Genomic DNA, 18,776 nt, shown 5'->3' on the forward strand with positions numbered 1-18,776 from the left:
CATCCCGCGGGTGCACACCCAGCGGCACCCCCGGAACCGGGGTCAGGCGGGCAGACGGGTACTCCTGCACCCGCGCCTGCCCCGGCGAACCCGCGACCCAGGCGTCCTGCCCCCTGCTCTGACCTCATGGCCCCCACTCCGGGCGACCACTCACGCACACAGCCTCCCTCCACCCCCACACACGCACGCACACATGCAGATAACAGCCCCGACCCCCGGCCGCAGCCGCAGTCCCAGGGCCAACGCCGGCCGGTCGCCTCGCCGCACGTCTCCCCGGACGCTGGCCCTGCGCTTGCTCAGCCCGACCCCCGGCGCGGCAGCCCCTGGACAGCGAGCCCCCTCCTCCGGCCTGTGGGGTGGCCCAGCCCCATCGAGTTTCCCGGGATGAGGGCTCGGGGCACGGGCGCCGGGCGAGCCCCTGGTCGCTGAACGGCCCGGCGGGGCACGGAGATGGGGGCGCGCGGTGAGTGTCGCCCGCAGGGGAGCTCCCGCCCCGGCCCCTGTTTGAGAAGGGATTTGCCGCCAGGACTGCTGGCCCAGCGGTGGCTGGGTTCAAGGACCCACGACTTGCCGAGGGACCCCGGAAGGGCAAAGGGGGTGGGGCAGCCTCCACGTGTCGGCCAGGCTTGGGGAGTCCCCGGGAAAGGCGGAAAGTGACCTGGAGACGGGGACGAGGTTTGGGGGCTCGAGGGAAAGAAGAGCTGCTATGTGGGTGGGGAGGAAGCTGCTACCTGCGTCCTGGAGCCACCAGCGGGATCTGCGAGAGGGAAAGCCTCTGGCTCAGCCGGATTGAAGTTTGGCCCCAGGAGCGGAGCCGGTAGCTGGGGGGTGGGGTGTGCGCTCCGCCGCAGGATTGAATGAAGGCGCAGGAGGCAGAATCCGAGCGCTCGGAAGATCGGGGTTGGGAGGACCAGCCCAGGCGAGGAGCGGGGTGTGTGAACCGGCCCCTCCAAACTCACACTTCTCCTCCCCGCCCTTCCTCACACCAAGCCTGGCTCTCTTTTCTAGGATGTCCTGCCTCGCTGCTCCTGCTGTCCTTGCTGCTGCTGCTTCCCCTGGGCCTCCCAGTCTTGGGCGCCCCCCCACGCCTCATCTGTGACAGCCGCGTCCTGGAGCGGTACATCCTGGAGGCCCGGGAGGCTGAGAATGTCACGGTGAGACCCCTTCCCAGGACAGGGCACAGAGTTCACTCTGAGGGGCTCAGGGGCCTCCTCCCAAATCCAGGGACCTGGACTCATTCCTGGCCCTGGGTTCAGGCTGGAGGTGAGAAGCCAGCACCCCAGTAAAACTGATAAAACCCGTAGCCCCTTATGCACACCTGGGAGCTAGGTAAGGGGCAAAGCCGAGGGGCTGTGGCCTGCGGGCTGGGCTGAGAGCCCTTGGGGCATTGACTCCCTGGGGTTGTGCTTCTAGATGGGCTGTGCTGAAGGCTGCAGCTTCAGTGAGAATATCACCGTCCCAGACACCAAGGTTAACTTCTATGCCTGGAAGAGGATGGAGGTGAGTTCATTTTCCCTTCCTCTTGGGGAGTCTCATTTTGAAAACTTGATAAGGCCAGGAGGGAGAAGGATAGAGACAGAGAAGAAATGGAGTAGCAAAGATGAGGACTGCATGGACTATGTTCATCTGTTCATTCATTCATTCCACAGACCCTTTCGTACGCCTTCTGTTCGTTTGCTCAGCTTTGTGCTGAGGGTGGCTGACAGGGAGGAATAAGGGGTGGCTTGGGCCCAGCTGATCCAAGTCTCTGCTCCTTTTAGGTTGAGCAGCAGGCCTTGGAAGTCTGGCAGGGCCTGGCTCTGCTCTCAGAAGCCATCCTGCGAGGCCAGGCCCTGTTGGCCAACTCCTCCCAGACATCTGAGACCCTGCAGCTACATGTGGACAAAGCCATCAGCGGCCTGCGCAGCCTCACCTCCCTGCTTCGGGCACTGGGAAGCCAGGTGTGTAGGAATAGGCCCTCCCTCACACTCTGCCCTTTCTGTACAATGGGAGAAGGGCCTGCCAAGGAACACGGAGACTTCCTCATACCCCCTCCACTTCTGTCCTGGGTCCAAGCGCCCTCCAGGGTCCCTGGCACCGCAGTGATCTTGTACTCTCTCCTTACAGAAGGAAGCCGTCTCCCTTCCAGATGCAACGGCCTCTGCTATTCCACTCCGAACATTCACTGTTGATACTTTGTGCAAATTTTTCCGAATCTACTCCAATTTCCTGCGGGGAAAGCTGAAGCTGTACACAGGGGAGGCCTGCAGGAGAGGGGACAGGTGATCAGATGCTCCCACCCTGGGCACATCCACCACCTTGCTCACCACTACTGCCCATGCCACGTCTCCCACACCACCACTCCCGACCCCCATCGAGGGGCTGTCAGCTCAGCACCAGCCTGTCCCAAGGACACTCCAGGACCAGCGGTGACATCTTAGGGGCCAGAGGAACTGTCCAGAGTTCAACGCAGATCTAAGTATGTCACGGCGCCAGTCTGAGGCCCTGAAGCCAGAAAAATTCAGAGGAGATCAGCTTAAACTTGGGACGGTGCCCTGCTGGAGAGACACCAAACTCATCTCCATGCCCTGCAGAACTGTGATGCCAGGACCAGCTGGAGGGCAAATACCTCTTTTTGCACCTACCAAGCAGGGATAGGCTGGACTGGAGAATTTAGGTGGCAAGTCATGAATTCTCTCGGTCTCCATGGGGGACTCCGTGACAGCAAGATCCCCCTGGATAATGAAGGTGGTGGGAGCCATGAGGATGGGATGGGGGCTGGCCCCTGGCTTTGTATGTTTTTGTGTGTTTTGTGTATTTTTCAATCTCACTGGCAAGAAATGAAACCATAACATGGCTCTTGGCTTTTCTATTTTCTTGGGAGCCCACTACTTCCCTGGCTCTTCCCCCACTTTTTCTCCCCCCCCACCCCCCCCATCATGGCAGCAGGCAGCAGGCCTGGGAAATCAGAGGTGGAGGGAGTCGGGCCCTACGTGCTGTCTTGCATGGCCTATCTGACCTCTTGACCCACTGGGCGTAAGGCCACAAGCTCTGCCCACACTGGTCAATAAGGTGGTTCCATTCAAGGCTATTCCTCTGTAGGCAGCTACCAACGCTTATTCTTTCTGCCTCTTCTTCTCTGTGACCCCTTCAGCTAATGCCACATTCCCAGCATCAGTCTTTGCCACCTCAGTGCACCAACCCCCTTTATATCCAGCTGACCGCTCTCCTTGCCTGGGGATGGTCATCATAAATATTCTGCCCCTGGACTTGCAGAAGGGGCAGTAGACCACAGTGCCGGAGCCGCTTTCCCAGATAGCCGGCTCACTGAGCACCCCTCGGTGCCTGTTGCTGCTCTAGGTAGCTCACTTCTGTGCCCTCATTTATTCCTCACACAGCCCCCTGAGAAAGTTCCTGCTGTCATTCCCATTGTACAGAAAAAGAAGTAACTTGCCCAAGACCAAGCAAAGGAATTCCCCCAGCACTCACCTTTCCCTCTTCTGCTTATTCCTTCCACGTAATCCCTCCCTGCTCCCTGCTCCTCTGGGATTGGGGACACGGAACAAAGTAATTCAACCTTCGTTCCTGATTCCTACTTCTTACCTAACCCTTTACTCTGACAACCAATTTCAAATTCCTTCCCAGAAATAATGCTCCCAGGGGAAAAGCAGCGGCCAAGACAGACCTGTGCAGACAGCAAAAGATGTCACAAACTGTATCTGGACTCCAATCTTGGCCATTATAGTACATTAGAAGCCCGATGCACGAAATTGGTGCAAGAGTAGGCCTTCCTTCCCTCGGCTGCCAGCACTGGCTTCCCTCTGGCACCCAGGACCCGGGCTTCCCTCGCAGCCCCGGCTTCGGCTTCGTCTGGAAGGTCGATGCCCGGTCTAATTAGCATATTAAATTTTTATTATAGATATGGCAATGAGTCTTTCTGCTTTTATAGCAAAACTTAGAGAAATCAGCCTTTTCTCCTGAAAATATGCAAAAAGGAGAGGATGTTTGCAATTTTCAACAGGAAAAAATTATGGGCAGGTTGGGGGCGTTGTAGGGTATTTGCCAACAATGTGTAGCGGGGAGGGAGAAGCTATGGTGGGAAGATGCAGCCGAGGGGTGGACTTCAGGCGAATTTTCACCCTGGCTAACCCAGCTCCTGGCCTACAGTGCCCTCTTCAGGCCCTACTAGGAAATGCTAGAGAAATCTGCAAGCAATTAGCATCCTTACAGTTCTGACCTCACACATTTCAATAAAAATTTACATTGTGGATTCCACATGTGGCATCTGGTTCTTGACCCACTGCTGTGAATCAGCGAGGAATCTATCTTTCTTGATGAGGGAATTGAAGCTAAGAGATTTGTTCTGAAGCCCAAAAAATCTAGCTAATAAATGACAGGACTGAACTTGAGATTTAGGAATCATAATTCCAAAGCTTTGTCCACCCCTTTTCAGCCTGACTTACTGCCTATTCATACCCTGGCTCTTTTGTCCCAAGAATTCAGGGCCACTGACCCTCGACTTCTCTTCAGACTTCTTACTGCTTTCAATTAAACAAAAAAAATTAGTCAATGGTACCTGAACTATATGACCTGGGCCAAGTATAATGGGAAAGCAAGTATGTTAAGAACATTAAAACATAATTCATTTGCCCTGGCCAGTTTGGCTTAGAGCAAGCATGTCAAACTTGTGGCCGGTGGGCCACACGCCTAATGAGGCATGCACCTGCTGGTTGTGAGTTACACATGCTTGGTTAGAGGTGAGAGCGTCGGCCCACAGACCAAAGGGTCGTGGGTTCAATTCCCAGTCAAGATCATCAGTGTCAGGTTTGATCTCCCAAACCATGTGTCTCTCTCACGTGGATGTCTGTGTCTGCTCCCTCCCTCCCTCCCTCCCTTCTTCCCTCCCTTCCACGCTGTCAAAAATAAGTAAATAAATGGAAAAAAATATCATCTGGTGAGGATTTTAAAAAGACACAACAACCCCTCCCCAATTCACTTATTCCGCACATATGGAGTGCCAGCTATGCGCTATCTTTTGCACTAAGTGCTAGTGAAATGACAGTCTGTGGTACTCACAGCCCAGTGTATTCCAAGAGCTGGCAGTTCCCAGGAGCAAAAAGACAGGAGCTCATTAATTTAGCCATCGTCAGCTCGCTATGTGACTTGAATGCTGAGATGTGGAGAAGTCAGAGGCCCAGGATGTTAAGAACCCGGGGAGGGCCAGAGTTCCTGCCAGATGCACAGATATGCATAAAGGGCATTGTCAGATTGCTGAGGTGCTTCAAGTGCAGGTCAAGATGTGAACTTTCTTCTTACTGTTATTATGATTATGATTAACAATATATTAAACTCTGGCGTTTACATGATCTGCTGTGATTTGCAGCACAACTTCATGGTGTAGGAAGACAATAGGTACCACCCCCATTTGTCAGATGGGAAACGAAAACGAAGTTCTGCCAGGTAAGTGATGGAACCAGCTCTTCTGACTTCCTGGTGGGACAGGAGCCGGAGCAGCCCAGCTCTGAGTCAGCAGGTTACATAATTGTTCAGTGGAGATGCCTTCTGTTTGTACCGTGCGGTGTTCTCCTAGGCATCTCTCATTTGTTCTCCCAACTCCATGAGGAAGACAGAGACAGTAGAGGATCCCCACTTTGCAGAAGAGGAAACCAAGGTCTAGAGAGTGTATGATCCTGAGAGGAAGGGCCCAGATCATAGCCGGGCTCTCTGACGCTGGGTCCCTCTTCTACAGGAAGCACATATCATGAGGCAGAGGAGAGAGTAGAGGGAGTGGATGGAAGGGAGGAAAGAGCATTAGGCACATCCATCTCTCACTACCAGCTCCTCCCCACTCCATTCCCTGCCTTGGGCTCCCACTTCCTCCCAAGATAGCCCAAAAATGCCTCCCAATCTCCCCAGGGCCCAGCCTCCCAGCACCAGGGGCCAACTCAGCTTCCTCCTGCAGCCCCAGCTCCCACCTTGACAGCAGCCTCTGGTCTTGGGTAAAACTGGCCTGAATCCTCTCCCTGGGCCTGAGCTGAACCTCAGGCTGCCAAATGCACCTGCCTGCCTCTGGCTCACGGCTGCCTAGGGTTGTTGTTTTTTTAAACTACTCAGTGTGCAAGTCTCACCACAGCAGGTGTGACTATGGCTGGAGCTGAGTTAGCTAAATGGGGCCTCTTCGACGACATTGGACTCTAAACTGAAAGGTAACTATATCATTTCCAGTTGGTCAAGGCTAATTCATCTAAAATTTCATTATAAAATTGACATCATGAATTATTGGCAACAGAAAAACAGACAGCAGTATGGTTTCCCAACTTAATGTGAGTCATGCCCAGATGTCTATAAACCTCCTTTTTTATTTTAAAAAATTGATTATTTAAAAAAATTATGTGGCACACACAATTTTTGATTTAAGAAAACTTTGGCCCAGCCAGTGTTGCTCAGTGATTGAGCGGTGAACCATGAACCAAGAGATCACTGGTTCGATTCCCAGTCAGGCTACGTGTCCGGGTTGTGGGCTCGTTCCCCGGGGTGTGTGTAGGGGGGGGAGGGAGCATGCAGGAGGCAGCCAATCAATGTTTCTCTCTATATATCCTTCTCCCTTCCTGTCTTTCTAAAATAAATTTTTAAAAAAACATACTTAAAAAAAATTCCCTAGCTGGTTTGGCTCAGTGGATAGAGCCTTGGCCCGTGGACTGAAAGGTCCCGAGTTCAATTCCAGTCAAGGGCACATACCTCATTTGCAGGCTCAGTCCCCTGCCTGGTGTGGTGCATGTGGGAGGCAATCACTGAAGTCTCTCTCTCCCCTTCCCTTCCACTCTCTCTAAAAGTCAATGGAAAAATATCCTCGGGTGAGTATTAACAACAACAAAAAAAGAAAAAAAAAAAGAAAGAAAGGAAACTGTGATAGTCTCTCCTCTCAGTCTTGTAGATGAGGAAACTGAGGCCCAGAGAGGGTGATCAAAGTTCCCAAGGGCACACAGTGATGCCAGGACTGACTCTCCAGTTCTCTGAAGTAGTTTCCAGGGTTTTTCTTTTCTTTCTTTTTTTTTAATGTATATTTTATTGATTTTTTTACAGAGAGGAAGGGAGAGAGATAGAGAGTTAGAAACATCGATGAGAGAGAAACATCGATAAGCTGCCTCCTGCACATCTCATACTGGGGATGTGCCCGCAACCCAGGTACATGCCCTTGACTGGAATCGAACCTGGGACCTTTCAGTCCGCAGGCCGACGCTCTATCCACTGAGCCAAACCGGTTTTGACTCCAGGGTTTTTCTACATCCCAGGGCCTCTCACATCTATTCCTGTAGCTGCCAGTCTAGTCAGGTGACAAACCCTCTGGGGTCTTGCCTGTTTCTAACTCCCCAAAATGCAGAGCCTGATGGTTCCCTCCAGTCACCACTATTCATTCTTTCCTGTCCCGCCTTGAGCTCCCAACCCCCACCACCAGGCAGGTTGGAAGCTGTGGCGCCAAAGGGAGGTCAGGAAAGGCAGCCCTCAGAGGCCTTATTGCCCAACCAGGAGGGGCTGTGGATCAATTGGCTTCTGCTGCTCTTCCCTGGGTTAACCATTTCCTGGCTTTGTCCCTCTGCTGATTGCTCTGCTAACTTGGTCTAGAGCAGTGGTTCTCAACCTTCCTAATGCCGCGACCCTTTAATACAGTTCCTCATGTTGTGGTGACCTCCAACCATAAAATTATTTTCGTTGCTACTTCATAACTGTAATTTTGCTACTGTTATGAATCGTAATGTAAATATCTGATATGCAGGATGTATTTTCATTGTTACAAATTGAACATAATTAAAGCATAGTGATTAATCACAAAAACAATATGTAATTATATATGTGTTTTCCGATGGTCTTAGGCAACCCCTGTGAAAGGGTCGTTCGACCCCCAAAGGGGTCTCGACCCACAGGTTGAGAACCGCTGCCCTTTCAACTGCAATCTTATGTAGAATGGCCTAGAGGAAGGGTAGACCAAGGTTTGGGATGGGCATCCTTTCTATCCCATCTTTGATGTGAAGGGGCAGAGGATCCCTCTCCCTGGGTCCAACCCCTGCACGGGCCCTGTTGGTGCTCATTTGGGCAGAGGAGTCCCCAAGACTGGAAAAGGGGCTTGTGGATTTCCCTCTTGTAAGCCTGGTGCTCAGCTGTACCGCCCCCTCCCTGAGAGTCCAGGAGAATGGCACTGTCACTTGTCAGGTGCCCGGGCATAGAATTAGCAGCGGGGGCTGAGGGACTGCCGAGGTAAAGGGAATGGCACTGAAGGTTTCTAGGAACACATGGGTGTGGTGGGCTACAGGAAATCTGGACCTAATAGCTCAGCTCCTTATGGGCCAGCTCTCAGCCTCGCTGCAGCTTTGTATGAGTCCTGAGGATCAACGGGATTTTCAAAAGTTGAAAAGCTGCCCTTTCAACTGCAATCTTATGTAGAATGGCCATTTGTGAAACTGATAAAAGCGTGGTTGCTCTGGCTGGGATGGAACCCCCCCATTTGGATGCCCCCAACTTGTGGTGGCTCCTCAAAGCTACCAGGTCTTCCTATGTATAAATATGGCTTCTTATAGACATCTTAGTGGAAATCTTTGTTGTGGGATTTTGCATAAATGGGATCACACTATAAAAATTTTTCTGTCTCACCTCTTTTGTTTAATATATTTGTAGGTGCTCTTCCCACCATTGGACTCTATGGATCTACCACCATTCCTTTTTTAAAAATTTAAGCCAGTAATAAACTCTAACAGTATCATATTATCAAGTAGCACTTTAAAAAAATATTTTTAAAAAAAATATATTTTATTGATTTTTTACAGAGAAGAAGGGAGAGAGATAGAGAGTTAGAAACAGCAATGAGAGAGAAAAACATCCATCAGCTGCCTCCTGCACACTCCTACTGGGGTTGTGCCCGCAACCCAGGTACATGCCCTTGACCGGAATCGGACCTGGGACCTTTCAGTCCACAGGCCCACGCTCTATCCACTGAGCCAAACCGGTTTCGGCTAAAAATATTTCTTAAGATTGTGGTAAAATGCACATAACATTTATCATCTTATCCATTTTTAAGTGTGCAGTTCAGATGCACCAAGTACATTCACAGTGTTTGTGCCTCCATTACCACCACCCATCTCCAGAACTTTCATCTTGTAGAACTGAAACTTTATACCTATTAAACACTAACTGCTCATTCTCCATTCCTCCCAGCTTCTGGCAACACCATTTTAATCTCTGTCTATGAATTTGCCTATGCTAGGTACTACTGGATAGAATCATATAGTATTTGTCCTTCTGTGATAGACTTATTTCATTTAGCATAATGTCCTCAATGTTGTAGCATGTGTAAGAGTTTTCTTCCAGGCTGAACAATATTCCGCTGTATGTAAATATTACATTTTGTTTATCCATTCATTTGTCTATGGATACTTGGGTTGCCTCCACCTTTTGGCTACTATGAATAATGCTGTTATGGACATGGGTGTACAAATATCTGTTCCAGTCCTTGCTTTCAATTCTTTTAAATTTTCTCAATTCTATATACCTAGAAGTGGAATTGATGAACCATATGGTAACTATTTTTTTCAGAAACACTGTTTGTTTTTTTAATACTTGCATAATATTCCTTGATATAAATAATATTCCTTGAATATGATCTACTGGTAAACATTTGGGTAATCTCAATTATTTTCCTATTGTAAACAATGCTGCAATGAACATATTAAAGGTATGTACATCTTTGTGCAAATAAGCATGTATTTCTGTGGGAAGATTATTAGAAAGGTAATGCTGGGTAATGCACATTTGGAAGTTTAATAGTCATTGTCAAATTACCTTCTAAGATGTTTTCACCAACATACAGTCTTATCAACAATGTATTTGAGTGTATCTACCTGCATGCTGATCAGCACTCAATGCTATCAATATTTTTTTAAAAATATATTGATTTTTAGAGAGACAGGAAGGGAGAGGTAGAGGAAAAGAAACATCAGTGTGAGAAAGAAACATCAAGTGGTTGCCTCCTGCATGTGCCCCAACTGAGAATTGAACCGGTGACCTTTCAGTGCATGGGAGGATGCTCAACCAACTGAGCCACACTGACCAAGGCTCAATGTTATCAATCTTTTATTTATTTATTTATTTGTTTGTTTGTTTTTAGTTTTTTTTAAAAAAATATCTTTTTTTAAAATATATTTTTTATTGATTTTTTACAGAGAGGAAAGGAGAGAGATAGAGAGTTAGAAACATCGATGAGAGAGAAACATCGATCAGCTGCCTCTTGCACATCTCCTACTGGGGATGTGCCCGCAACCCAGGTACATGCCCTTGACCGGAATCGAACCTGGGACCTTTCAGTCTGCAGGCCGACGCTCTATCCACTGAGCCAAACCGGTTTTGGCTAAAAAATATCTTTATTGTTGAGAGTATTACAGATGTCCCCCTTCTCTCCCCCAACCCTTGTTATCCCCCTCCACCCAGTTCCTGCACCATCACAGGTCTTCACCACCCTATTGTCTGTGTCCATAGGTAATGCACATATGCATATAAGATCTTTGGTTAATCTCTTCCCACCGCCCCCCTCACCCCTTCCCTTTGAGATTCATTAGTCTGTTCCATGTTCCCATGCCTCTGATTATATTTTATTCATCAGTTTATTTTGTTCATTAGATTTCTTGTTCATTTATTTTTATTTATTTTTTAAATATATTTTATTGATTTTTTACAGAGAGGAAGGGAGAGAGATAGAGAGATAGAAACATCAATGAGAGAGAAACATCGATCAGCTGCCTCCTGCACATCTCCCACCGGGAATGTGTCCACAACCAAGGTACATGCCCCTGACCGGAATCGAACCTGGGACCTTTCAGTCCGCAGGCCGATGCTCTATCCACTGAGCCAAACCGGTTTCAGCTATTTTGATTTTTAAATTCAGTTGTTGGTAGATATCTATTTATTGCCATTTTTTATTCATATCTCCTTCCTCCTCCTACTCCTCCTCCTCTTCTTAAAGAATACCCTTCAACATTCCATGTAATGCTAGTTTGGTGGTGATGAACTCCTTTTGCTTTTTTTTTTTTTTTTTGTCTGTGAAGCTCTTTATCTGACCCTCAATTCTAAATGAGAGCTTTGCTGGGTAGAGTAATCTTGGTTGTAGGTCCTAGGTCCTTGCTTTTCATCCCTTTGAGTATTTCTTGCCATTCCCTTTTGGCCTGCAAAGTGTCTGTTGAGAAATCAGCTGACAGCTGTATGGGTGCTCCCTTGTAGGTAACTAACTACTTTTCTCTTGCTGCTTTTACGATTCTCTCTGTCTTTAACCTTGGCATTTTAATTACGATGTTTCCTTGATGTGGGCCTCTTTGGGTTCCTCATGTAAATCTATTTTTTTCAAGGGGAAGTTTTCTGTCATTATTTCTTCAAACGGGTTTTCAATATCTTGCTCTTTCTCTTTTCCTTCTGGCACCCCCATAATGCGAATGTTGGTACACTTAAAATTGTCCCAGAGACTCCTTACACTATCTTCATATTTTTGGATTCTTTTTTCTTTTTGCTCTTCTGATTTTCTTTTTTTGCTTCCTCATATTCCAAATAATTGATTTGATTCTCAGAATCCTCTACTCTACTGTTGAATCCATGTAAATTATTCTTTATTTCAGTTAGTGTATGTCTAATTTCTGACTGATCCTTTTTCATGTCTTTGACATTCTCACTAAGATCCTTTCAATCTTTTAAATTATTGTCAATATGGCAACTTAATTTGCTCAGCATTTTCTTTATTACTATTGAAGTAGAGAATACTTTCCAATACTTACTGGCTGCTTATATTTCTTCTGTGACTTGTCCTTTTCAATTATTTGCCAATAAGGACTTCAGCCTTCACTTTACTTGCTTGACCTTCCTATTGCCTTTGCCATTGTTGCCAGCTATAGAATTTCAGGTTTTAAGTTATTTTCTGTTGGAATTCTACAGACAATGTTCCACTGACTCTTAGAATCCATGGTTGCCATGCTGATTCCTGATACTTAGTGTGTGACCTGCTTTTTTCTGTCTGAAAGTGTTCAGGATTTTCCCTTCACCTCAATATTCTGAAATTTTATGACAAGCCTTTCATGGGTCTCTTTGCATTCATCATACCAGACTCTTTTAAATCAAGAGACTCATGTTTCTGTTCTGGGAAATCTTATGTAGTTTTTCTGAAGTAATTTCTTTTTATCTTTTTTTGAACCATTTTGGTTGGACACTAGACATCCTAGACTGACCTTCCAAGTCTCTTTTCTTTCTCTCTTGTTTTCCTTTTCTTTCACTCTCATTTTATTTTCTCAATTTCAATTTATAACTCCTCTATTTGGATTTTAAATTTCATCCATCATAGTTTTTATTTCTAGTTCTCTGATTGTTCACTTTTCATGGCATCCTTGGAAGGATGCCCAGCAAGGAGGATCAGGAATATTTAAGGTAGCCTGGACCCCTTACTCTTCCCTCCCCTTATCCCCTGAGAGTTGACTCTGAGGTCCCACATGGCTTCAACAGTCTGGATTCTGGTGCTAATGATGGGGGCTGCCTACAGCCAGGGCTACATTCCCACCTCTGTCTGGTAAGCTGGGCTCAGGGGGTGCTTGGGATTGGCTCTGAGGAATAGTGAGGGGCAAAGTCGGAGGAGCAAGGGGACTAGTGATGAAGGGCACAGCCCTGGGGAGGAAAATGGGAACCCCATGGGATTGAAAGAGGATGAACAGAAACAAGGGGGGCCCCACAGCCTGAGAGCCGGGAACTGAGAGGTGCGAGAGCTCAGTGGGAGCAGGATAGAGCTGAAACATGAGGAAAGAGGGAGGAGGTATAGGGCTGGGGTGACAGGTCTGAGAATGGCACCCCCTTAATGTGAATGTTGGTACACTTCAAATTGTCCCAGAGGAGAAGAGAGACGTCAGATCGTCAGAAAATGGACAAAACCTAGAGCAGACCCAGCACATAGGAGAGACTTCAAATAGGAAGCATGAAATGCATGGCTCAGCGTCCTAGCGCTCATTTGGGGGGACTTGAACAAGCGGAACTTGAACAACTAAAACCAAGGACTATTTTATGTGGCCCACACCACCTGAGGAGGGGCAGGGACTTCTCTGTAGAATTTGGAAGGAGAGGAGGGGCGGTCCCTTGGTTAGTCCTACGTTCAGATGCATGTAGCTGGGGCAATATCACCCCCACCACACACCTAACAAAACAGGACCCAAAATAGTCCCTTCTTTGTGGGGAAATCTGGGCTATAGGACAAGAAGATCTCAACCCAAAAGAAGGAGATTCCCCAGGTATAAACTGGTTCCTCCTCACCCAAGATTCAACCATGCCTGACCCCCAGGGCATAGAGGGATAGAGGGATAGAGGGTACTGGCAGGGATGTGAGGACCTCTCAGGGAAGATACATTTTTGGAGAGAGATGAGAACTTAAGCTGAACTCACAATTATTGAGGTTTATAATTCTTTGATGTTGACAAGTATTACATTTTTTCTTTTTTTCCAAATCAACCTCAAGGACTGAGAAGCCTCCAGACCAGAAGCCAGTTGCCCACAGTTCTGGGGACAACTGTGAGTTGAAAACCAGGACTGCTCACTCTCCCCCTTCCACGGTGGCCACCCATGCGCCCTCCAGGCCAGGCAATTACATAAATGTGTGAAGGGCAGCCCTTACATGACAGAGGGTGGCGGGAACAGTGAGTAGTACAAGCCCTGCCTAAAAGAGTCACATTCAAATGAACAACAACAACAAAGTGTATGCTGCCCAGACAAAGCCTGTCTGGTTCCCCAAATCCAGCCCTCTGGACCTCAGTTTGTGACTCCAGACCTAGACATTCTGCCCTGCCCACCCCACCCCACCCCACCCCTGCCCTGAATTTCTCCTAAGCGGTGACTTATTTCTCAGCTTCTCTTTCCCAAATCTCTGCTCTGGATCCTAATCTTAGTGGCTGCCTTCTCTAAGCTTAGCAGTCTTGCTAACACCTACCCCCCCCTAGTTTGGCTCTGTAGCTAGTCCTCTCCCCTCTCTGGGCCTCACAATGGTCTTTTCTTCCTAGCCATTATCACCCAGTGTGATTTTGAGGACAACTCCAAACCCTTCTGTGACTGGACTCAAATATCCACAACTTATGGGAACTGGATTCGAGCCAGTGGGCCCTCCATCATGGGCAGCACTGGGCCCACCGGGGGTTACCCCAATGGACGTGAGAAAGCCTAGAGTTTAGGGAGGCAGCTGGGAGGTGGCACAGGCAGATCTGGGTGGAGGGACCAGGGAAGGAGCTGGGAGTGGGCATCTGGGCTCTGGGGAAGGGTTGGAGCAGCCCAGGGGGTGGCAGAGCCTCACTGTCCTGGTCTCTGCCTCCTCAGAGGGCTGCTACCTGCATCTGGACTTCGGCACCTCCCACCGGGGCTGGGTGGCCCGCCTGCTCAGCTCCCCCATATGGGAGCAAGGCCCTCTGTGTGTGCACTTCGCCTACTACATGTTCGGGCTGTCGTGGGGTGCCCAGCTCAAACTGCTGTTGCTCACGGGCACAAATAACAGGCAGCCCAACCTGCTTTGGAAACACATTAACATACAGAGCCCCGCCTGGATGCCCACCACTGTCACTGTGCCCAAGGGGAATGTCCTGCCCACCCAGGTGAGGCCAAGGGCAGAGTCTGGGGACCCATTGGGAATCTTGGTATCAGGTGTGGTGGGGGGTCAGGAGGGGCCAGAAGGGACTGGGACGATGAGGAGGTGTGGAGGAGGCTGGACCATCAGGAAACTGGGAGCCTGAGGCAAAGGGGCTCACAGGGTGGGTCATCCCTGCTCCCTCCCACAGCTGATATTTGAAGGAGTGAGGGGCAGCCCTGCCTTCCTGGACATCTCTCTGGATTCTGTCTCTATCCACCGTGGCTCCTGCAATAGGGGTGAGTCCCTTTCTCTCCTTCTTCCTTCCCACCTCACCATCTGGCTAGGGTGGCAGGAGTAGCTTAGGAACCATGACCTGGTTTCTCGCAAAGTTGAGTCTACTTGCTTCTCTCTACCTTCATCCCCTGTACCTTTGATTCCTGAAGCAACCACACCTAAAAAGAGGTTCTCTTTTAACACAGAGCACTGGTGACCAACCATTCCAGTTTGCCCCGGGCTGTCCCTGTCTCAGCATTGACAGTCTTACATCTCAGGGAGCACATCAGTCCTGGCCAAACTGGAATGTTTCGTCACCCTGGAGGCGACCCCAGATCCATCCAGAATTAGCTCTCTAAGCTGATGTTAGAAATTTGAGGAGAGCAAACTCAAAGGAAGGAAAATTCCAGAAGCTGGATGCAAGGAGCTACCAGTTACTGAGCACAGGCACTGTGCTAGATGCTCCCCACGCATCATCTAGGTTACAACATGCGGGCACTGTTGTTCCCAGTTTATAGATGAGGAAACAGAGGATTGGGCAGTTTAAGTACTCTGTGCCAGGAACAGCCACAGGGGAGCGGAACTGTAGCTGCTTGAAAGCCTTCCATGGCTCACAGGACCCAGATTGGGACCCACAATTCTGACTCCAGATGGAGGTGTACTTTGTGGAGCTGCCTCCTTTTAGATAAAGCTAACCCTCCCTCCTTTCATTCACCTGTGGTGGGGTCCAGAACACCTCACCTAAGGAACAGTGATCCTGGAGGGAGGACCAATATCCTATTCATTTTGTGTTTTCTGTATCTGGCACAACATCTGACATATATTAGGAACAGTGGTTGCTGAGTGTTTATTAAGTGAGTGAAGGTTAGGTTGGGAGTAGAAGGAGGAATACGAATGCTACCCTTTTGATCCCATCCACTCCAATTAGATGTGAGTGAAGAGGGTAGTGGTATGATTTTGACTAAACTCCAGGAATTATTTTTTTTCTCTGCAGGATCTGTGCCAACAATGCTTCCTTCCCAATATCCAGTTCCCCTTACTGGCCCTTCTGAGACCCCTCTCTCCACAGAAAAACCTATGGCCCCCACAGAAAAACCCACACTCCCCACTGAAAAACCCACCCTCCCCACTGAAAAACCCACACTCCCTACTGAAAAACCCACCCTCCCCACTGAAAAACCCACCCTCCCCACTGAAAAACCCACCCTCCCCACTGAAAAACCCACACTCCCCACTGAAAAGCCCACCCTCCCCACTGAAAAACCCACACTCCCCACTGAAAAACCCACACTCCCCACTGAAAAAACCACCCTCCCCACTGAAAAACCCACACTCCCCACTGAAAAACCCACACTCCCCACTGAAAAAACCACCCTCCCCACTGAAAAGCCCACCCTCCCCACTGAAAAAACCACCCTCCCCACTGAAAAGCCCACCCTCCCCACTGAAAAAACCACCCTCCCCACTGAAAAGCCCACCCTCCCCACTGAAAAAACCACCCTCCCCACTGAAAAAACCACCCTCCCCACTGAAAAGCCTACAGCTCCTACCACACTTACACCCACTAGGCCTGCACTCTTTTTGCCTCTTAATCTTCCAAGTACCTCCATATCTACTGTGACCCTGGCCACCACTACAACACCTAGACCTACTCCAGGTAGGTGATCATTGGATAAAGAGCTAAAAGCAAGAGACAATGACTAGGAGAGACCATTAGGGAAAGGGATGCTTCAAGTAGAAAACTACAGTCTTAGAGAAGGATGAATCAAACATGGGGGCTTTAGAAAAAATAATGAGGACTGATTTCACTGAGAGAGAGGGACAGTAGGGCACAGGTGGGTGGGGGTATTTGGGAATCAAGCAGGGCTTTATTCTTATTATTCATTCTCTTAAAGTATACAATTCAGTCCTGGCTGGTTTGGTTCAGTGGACAGAGTGTTGGCCTGAGAACTGAGAGGTTCCAGGTTTGATTCTGGTCAAGGACACGTGTCTGGTTGCGGGCTCAGTTCCCAGTGGGGGTAGTGCAGGAGGCAGCCAATCAATGATTCACTCTCATTGTTGATGTTCCTATCTCTCTATATTCCTCTCCTTTCCTCTCTGAAATTAACAAAAAAGATATATTAAAAAAATAAAGTATACAATTCAGTGTTTTAGTATATTCTCAAGATTGTGCAAACATTATCACTTTCTAATTCCAGAATATTTTCATAACCCTCAAAAGAAACCCCATACCCATTAGCAGTCACTCCCTACGCCCCCTAACCCCCCAACCCCTGGCAACCACTAATCTACTTTCTATCTCTATGGATTTACTTGTTCTAGACATTACATACAAATGGAACCATATAATATATGACTGGTTTCTTTTACTGAGAATAATATTTGTGTGTTTTTTAAAATATATTTTTATTGACTTCAAAGAGGAAGTAAGAGGAAGAGAGAAATAGAAACATCAATGATGAGAGAGAATTATTGATCGGCTGTGTCCCGGACGCCCGACACTGGGATCAAGCCTGCAGCCCAAGCATATGTCCTGGCAGGGAATTGAACCATGACTTCCGGGTTCATAGGTTGATGCTCCATCACTGAGCCGTGCTGGCTGGGCTGAGCATAATGTTTTCAAGGTTCATCCTTGTTGCAGGACTCCATTCTCTTTTTTTTTGCTGAATAATATAGACTTACTTCTTAGAGAAGAAGGAGAATAGATGAGAGACAGGAAGTCTCCCCTAGGGAAGCTGTAGAGTGTCTGCTTGATGGAAACTGTTTCCCCTTTAGCAAGCTGCCCCCCAAATGCCCACCACGAACCCTGCGCCTGCCCAGCCTCCTGCCAGAACCCCAAGCCCAACTGTGAGCTCATCTGCAAGCCCGGCTGTGTCTGCAATCCTGGCTTTGTGTTTAGTGACTCCCGCTGCATCAATGCCTCTTCCTGTGACTGCTTCTACAACGATAATTACTACAAGGTAAGGCCAGCGGGATGCCCAGGTCCTCCAAGGGAGATGGCGAGTGGAACACCTGAGTTCTGGTTCCATCTGCTTCCCTGGTGAGGTGGATTTGGATCCATGGAACAGTCCAAAGGGGTCAGCGCTCAAGCATTGGTAACACAATGATGGAGCCATTCATTCAGGTTGTGGTTTTGATTGGCATCTCTGTTCATATAATAAATATTTGTTAAGAACCCACTTTGACCGGGCATGGTGCTAAGCTGTGCAGATGATTCCATTATCCTGTGGTTCTGTGCTAAGTGCGCCTAACTGTCTGGATATCTCTGTACTTCTCTGTTCCATACTGGCAGTCTTGATGCATTAGACACTAGACCACCAGGTGACACAGGGCCCTCATTTCCATCATGAGGGAACTTTGGGGTCCGTGAGTATATAGAGAGCCCTGGGTGTTGAGTACAGCTTCTGGCATGTTCAGGGCAGAGTACAGTATTCCAGAATCTTCCAAAGGAACTTGCAAATCCTGATAGGATAGGTCGAAAGAGCGGAGTTCTGTTCTTATATCCCCTTGTCGATGCCCACCCTGGGGGAACATTTGGCAGGAACAGAGGCTCTAAAGGGGAACACTGGGCCAGCACTGTCCAAAGGGGATAGCATTCAAGCCACACGCCATTTTACCTTTCCTAATAAACACATCAAAAAAATAAAAGGAAACAGGTTAACCAATACCAATAGCACCTCAGTTCCGAATATTCTGATTTCAACATGTGATCAATAGTTATTAATAATATTGTTTACATTCCTTTTTTTTCATACAAATAGTCTACAAAACCCAGTGTATATTTTACACTTACAGTATATCTGAATTTGGACCAGCTACATTTCAAGAGCTCAATGGCCACATGGCTAATGGCCACTGTGTTGAACAGAGCCTCCCTAGAGTCCGGCCAATCTGAGCTTGACTCCTT

The 18,776-nt window shown here is 48.3% G+C and overlaps 2 protein-coding genes across 2 annotated transcripts in view; both read left to right on the forward strand.

The window, feature by feature from the left end:
* The first annotated feature begins 450 nt into the window (after window positions 1–450).
* On the forward strand, window positions 451–2,779 carry EPO (erythropoietin). Its single transcript, XM_070411511.1, has 5 exons — window positions 451–463; window positions 1,009–1,154; window positions 1,414–1,500; window positions 1,761–1,940; window positions 2,107–2,779. Exons 1-5 carry the CDS (start codon window positions 451–453, stop codon window positions 2,263–2,265), a joined length of 585 nt encoding a protein of 194 aa, XP_070267612.1. The 3' UTR covers window positions 2,266–2,779.
* A 9,712-nt stretch (window positions 2,780–12,491) lies between these two features.
* ZAN (zonadhesin) overlaps window positions 12,492–18,776 on the forward strand; it is a 28,629-nt gene continuing 22,344 nt past the window's right edge. Inside the window, 7 exon segments of the mRNA XM_070413751.1 lie at window positions 12,492–12,534; window positions 13,492–13,554; window positions 14,040–14,186; window positions 14,350–14,621; window positions 14,805–14,892; window positions 15,900–16,526; window positions 17,645–17,829. Of these exon segments, the coding sequence (XP_070269852.1) occupies window positions 12,492–12,534; window positions 13,492–13,554; window positions 14,040–14,186; window positions 14,350–14,621; window positions 14,805–14,892; window positions 15,900–16,526; window positions 17,645–17,829 (1,425 nt within the window).

The sequence above is a fragment of the Myotis yumanensis genome, unplaced genomic scaffold (assembly GCF_028538775.1).
Source record: "Myotis yumanensis isolate MYYU_CA2020_CCGP unplaced genomic scaffold, mMyoYum1.0.hap1 SCAF_4, whole genome shotgun sequence".
NCBI lineage: Eukaryota > Metazoa > Chordata > Mammalia > Chiroptera > Vespertilionidae > Myotis > Myotis yumanensis.

What these genes read in the sequence shown, in the direction of transcription:
- EPO (XM_070411511.1), top strand. An exon ending in GGGAGGCTGAGAATGTCACG is followed by an intron (nt 1,155 to 1,413) that starts GTGAGACCCCTT and finishes TTGTGCTTCTAG; the next exon opens with ATGGGCTGTGCTGAAGGCTG. An exon ending in TTCGGGCACTGGGAAGCCAG is followed by an intron (nt 1,941 to 2,106) that starts GTGTGTAGGAAT and finishes CTCTCCTTACAG; the next exon opens with AAGGAAGCCGTCTCCCTTCC.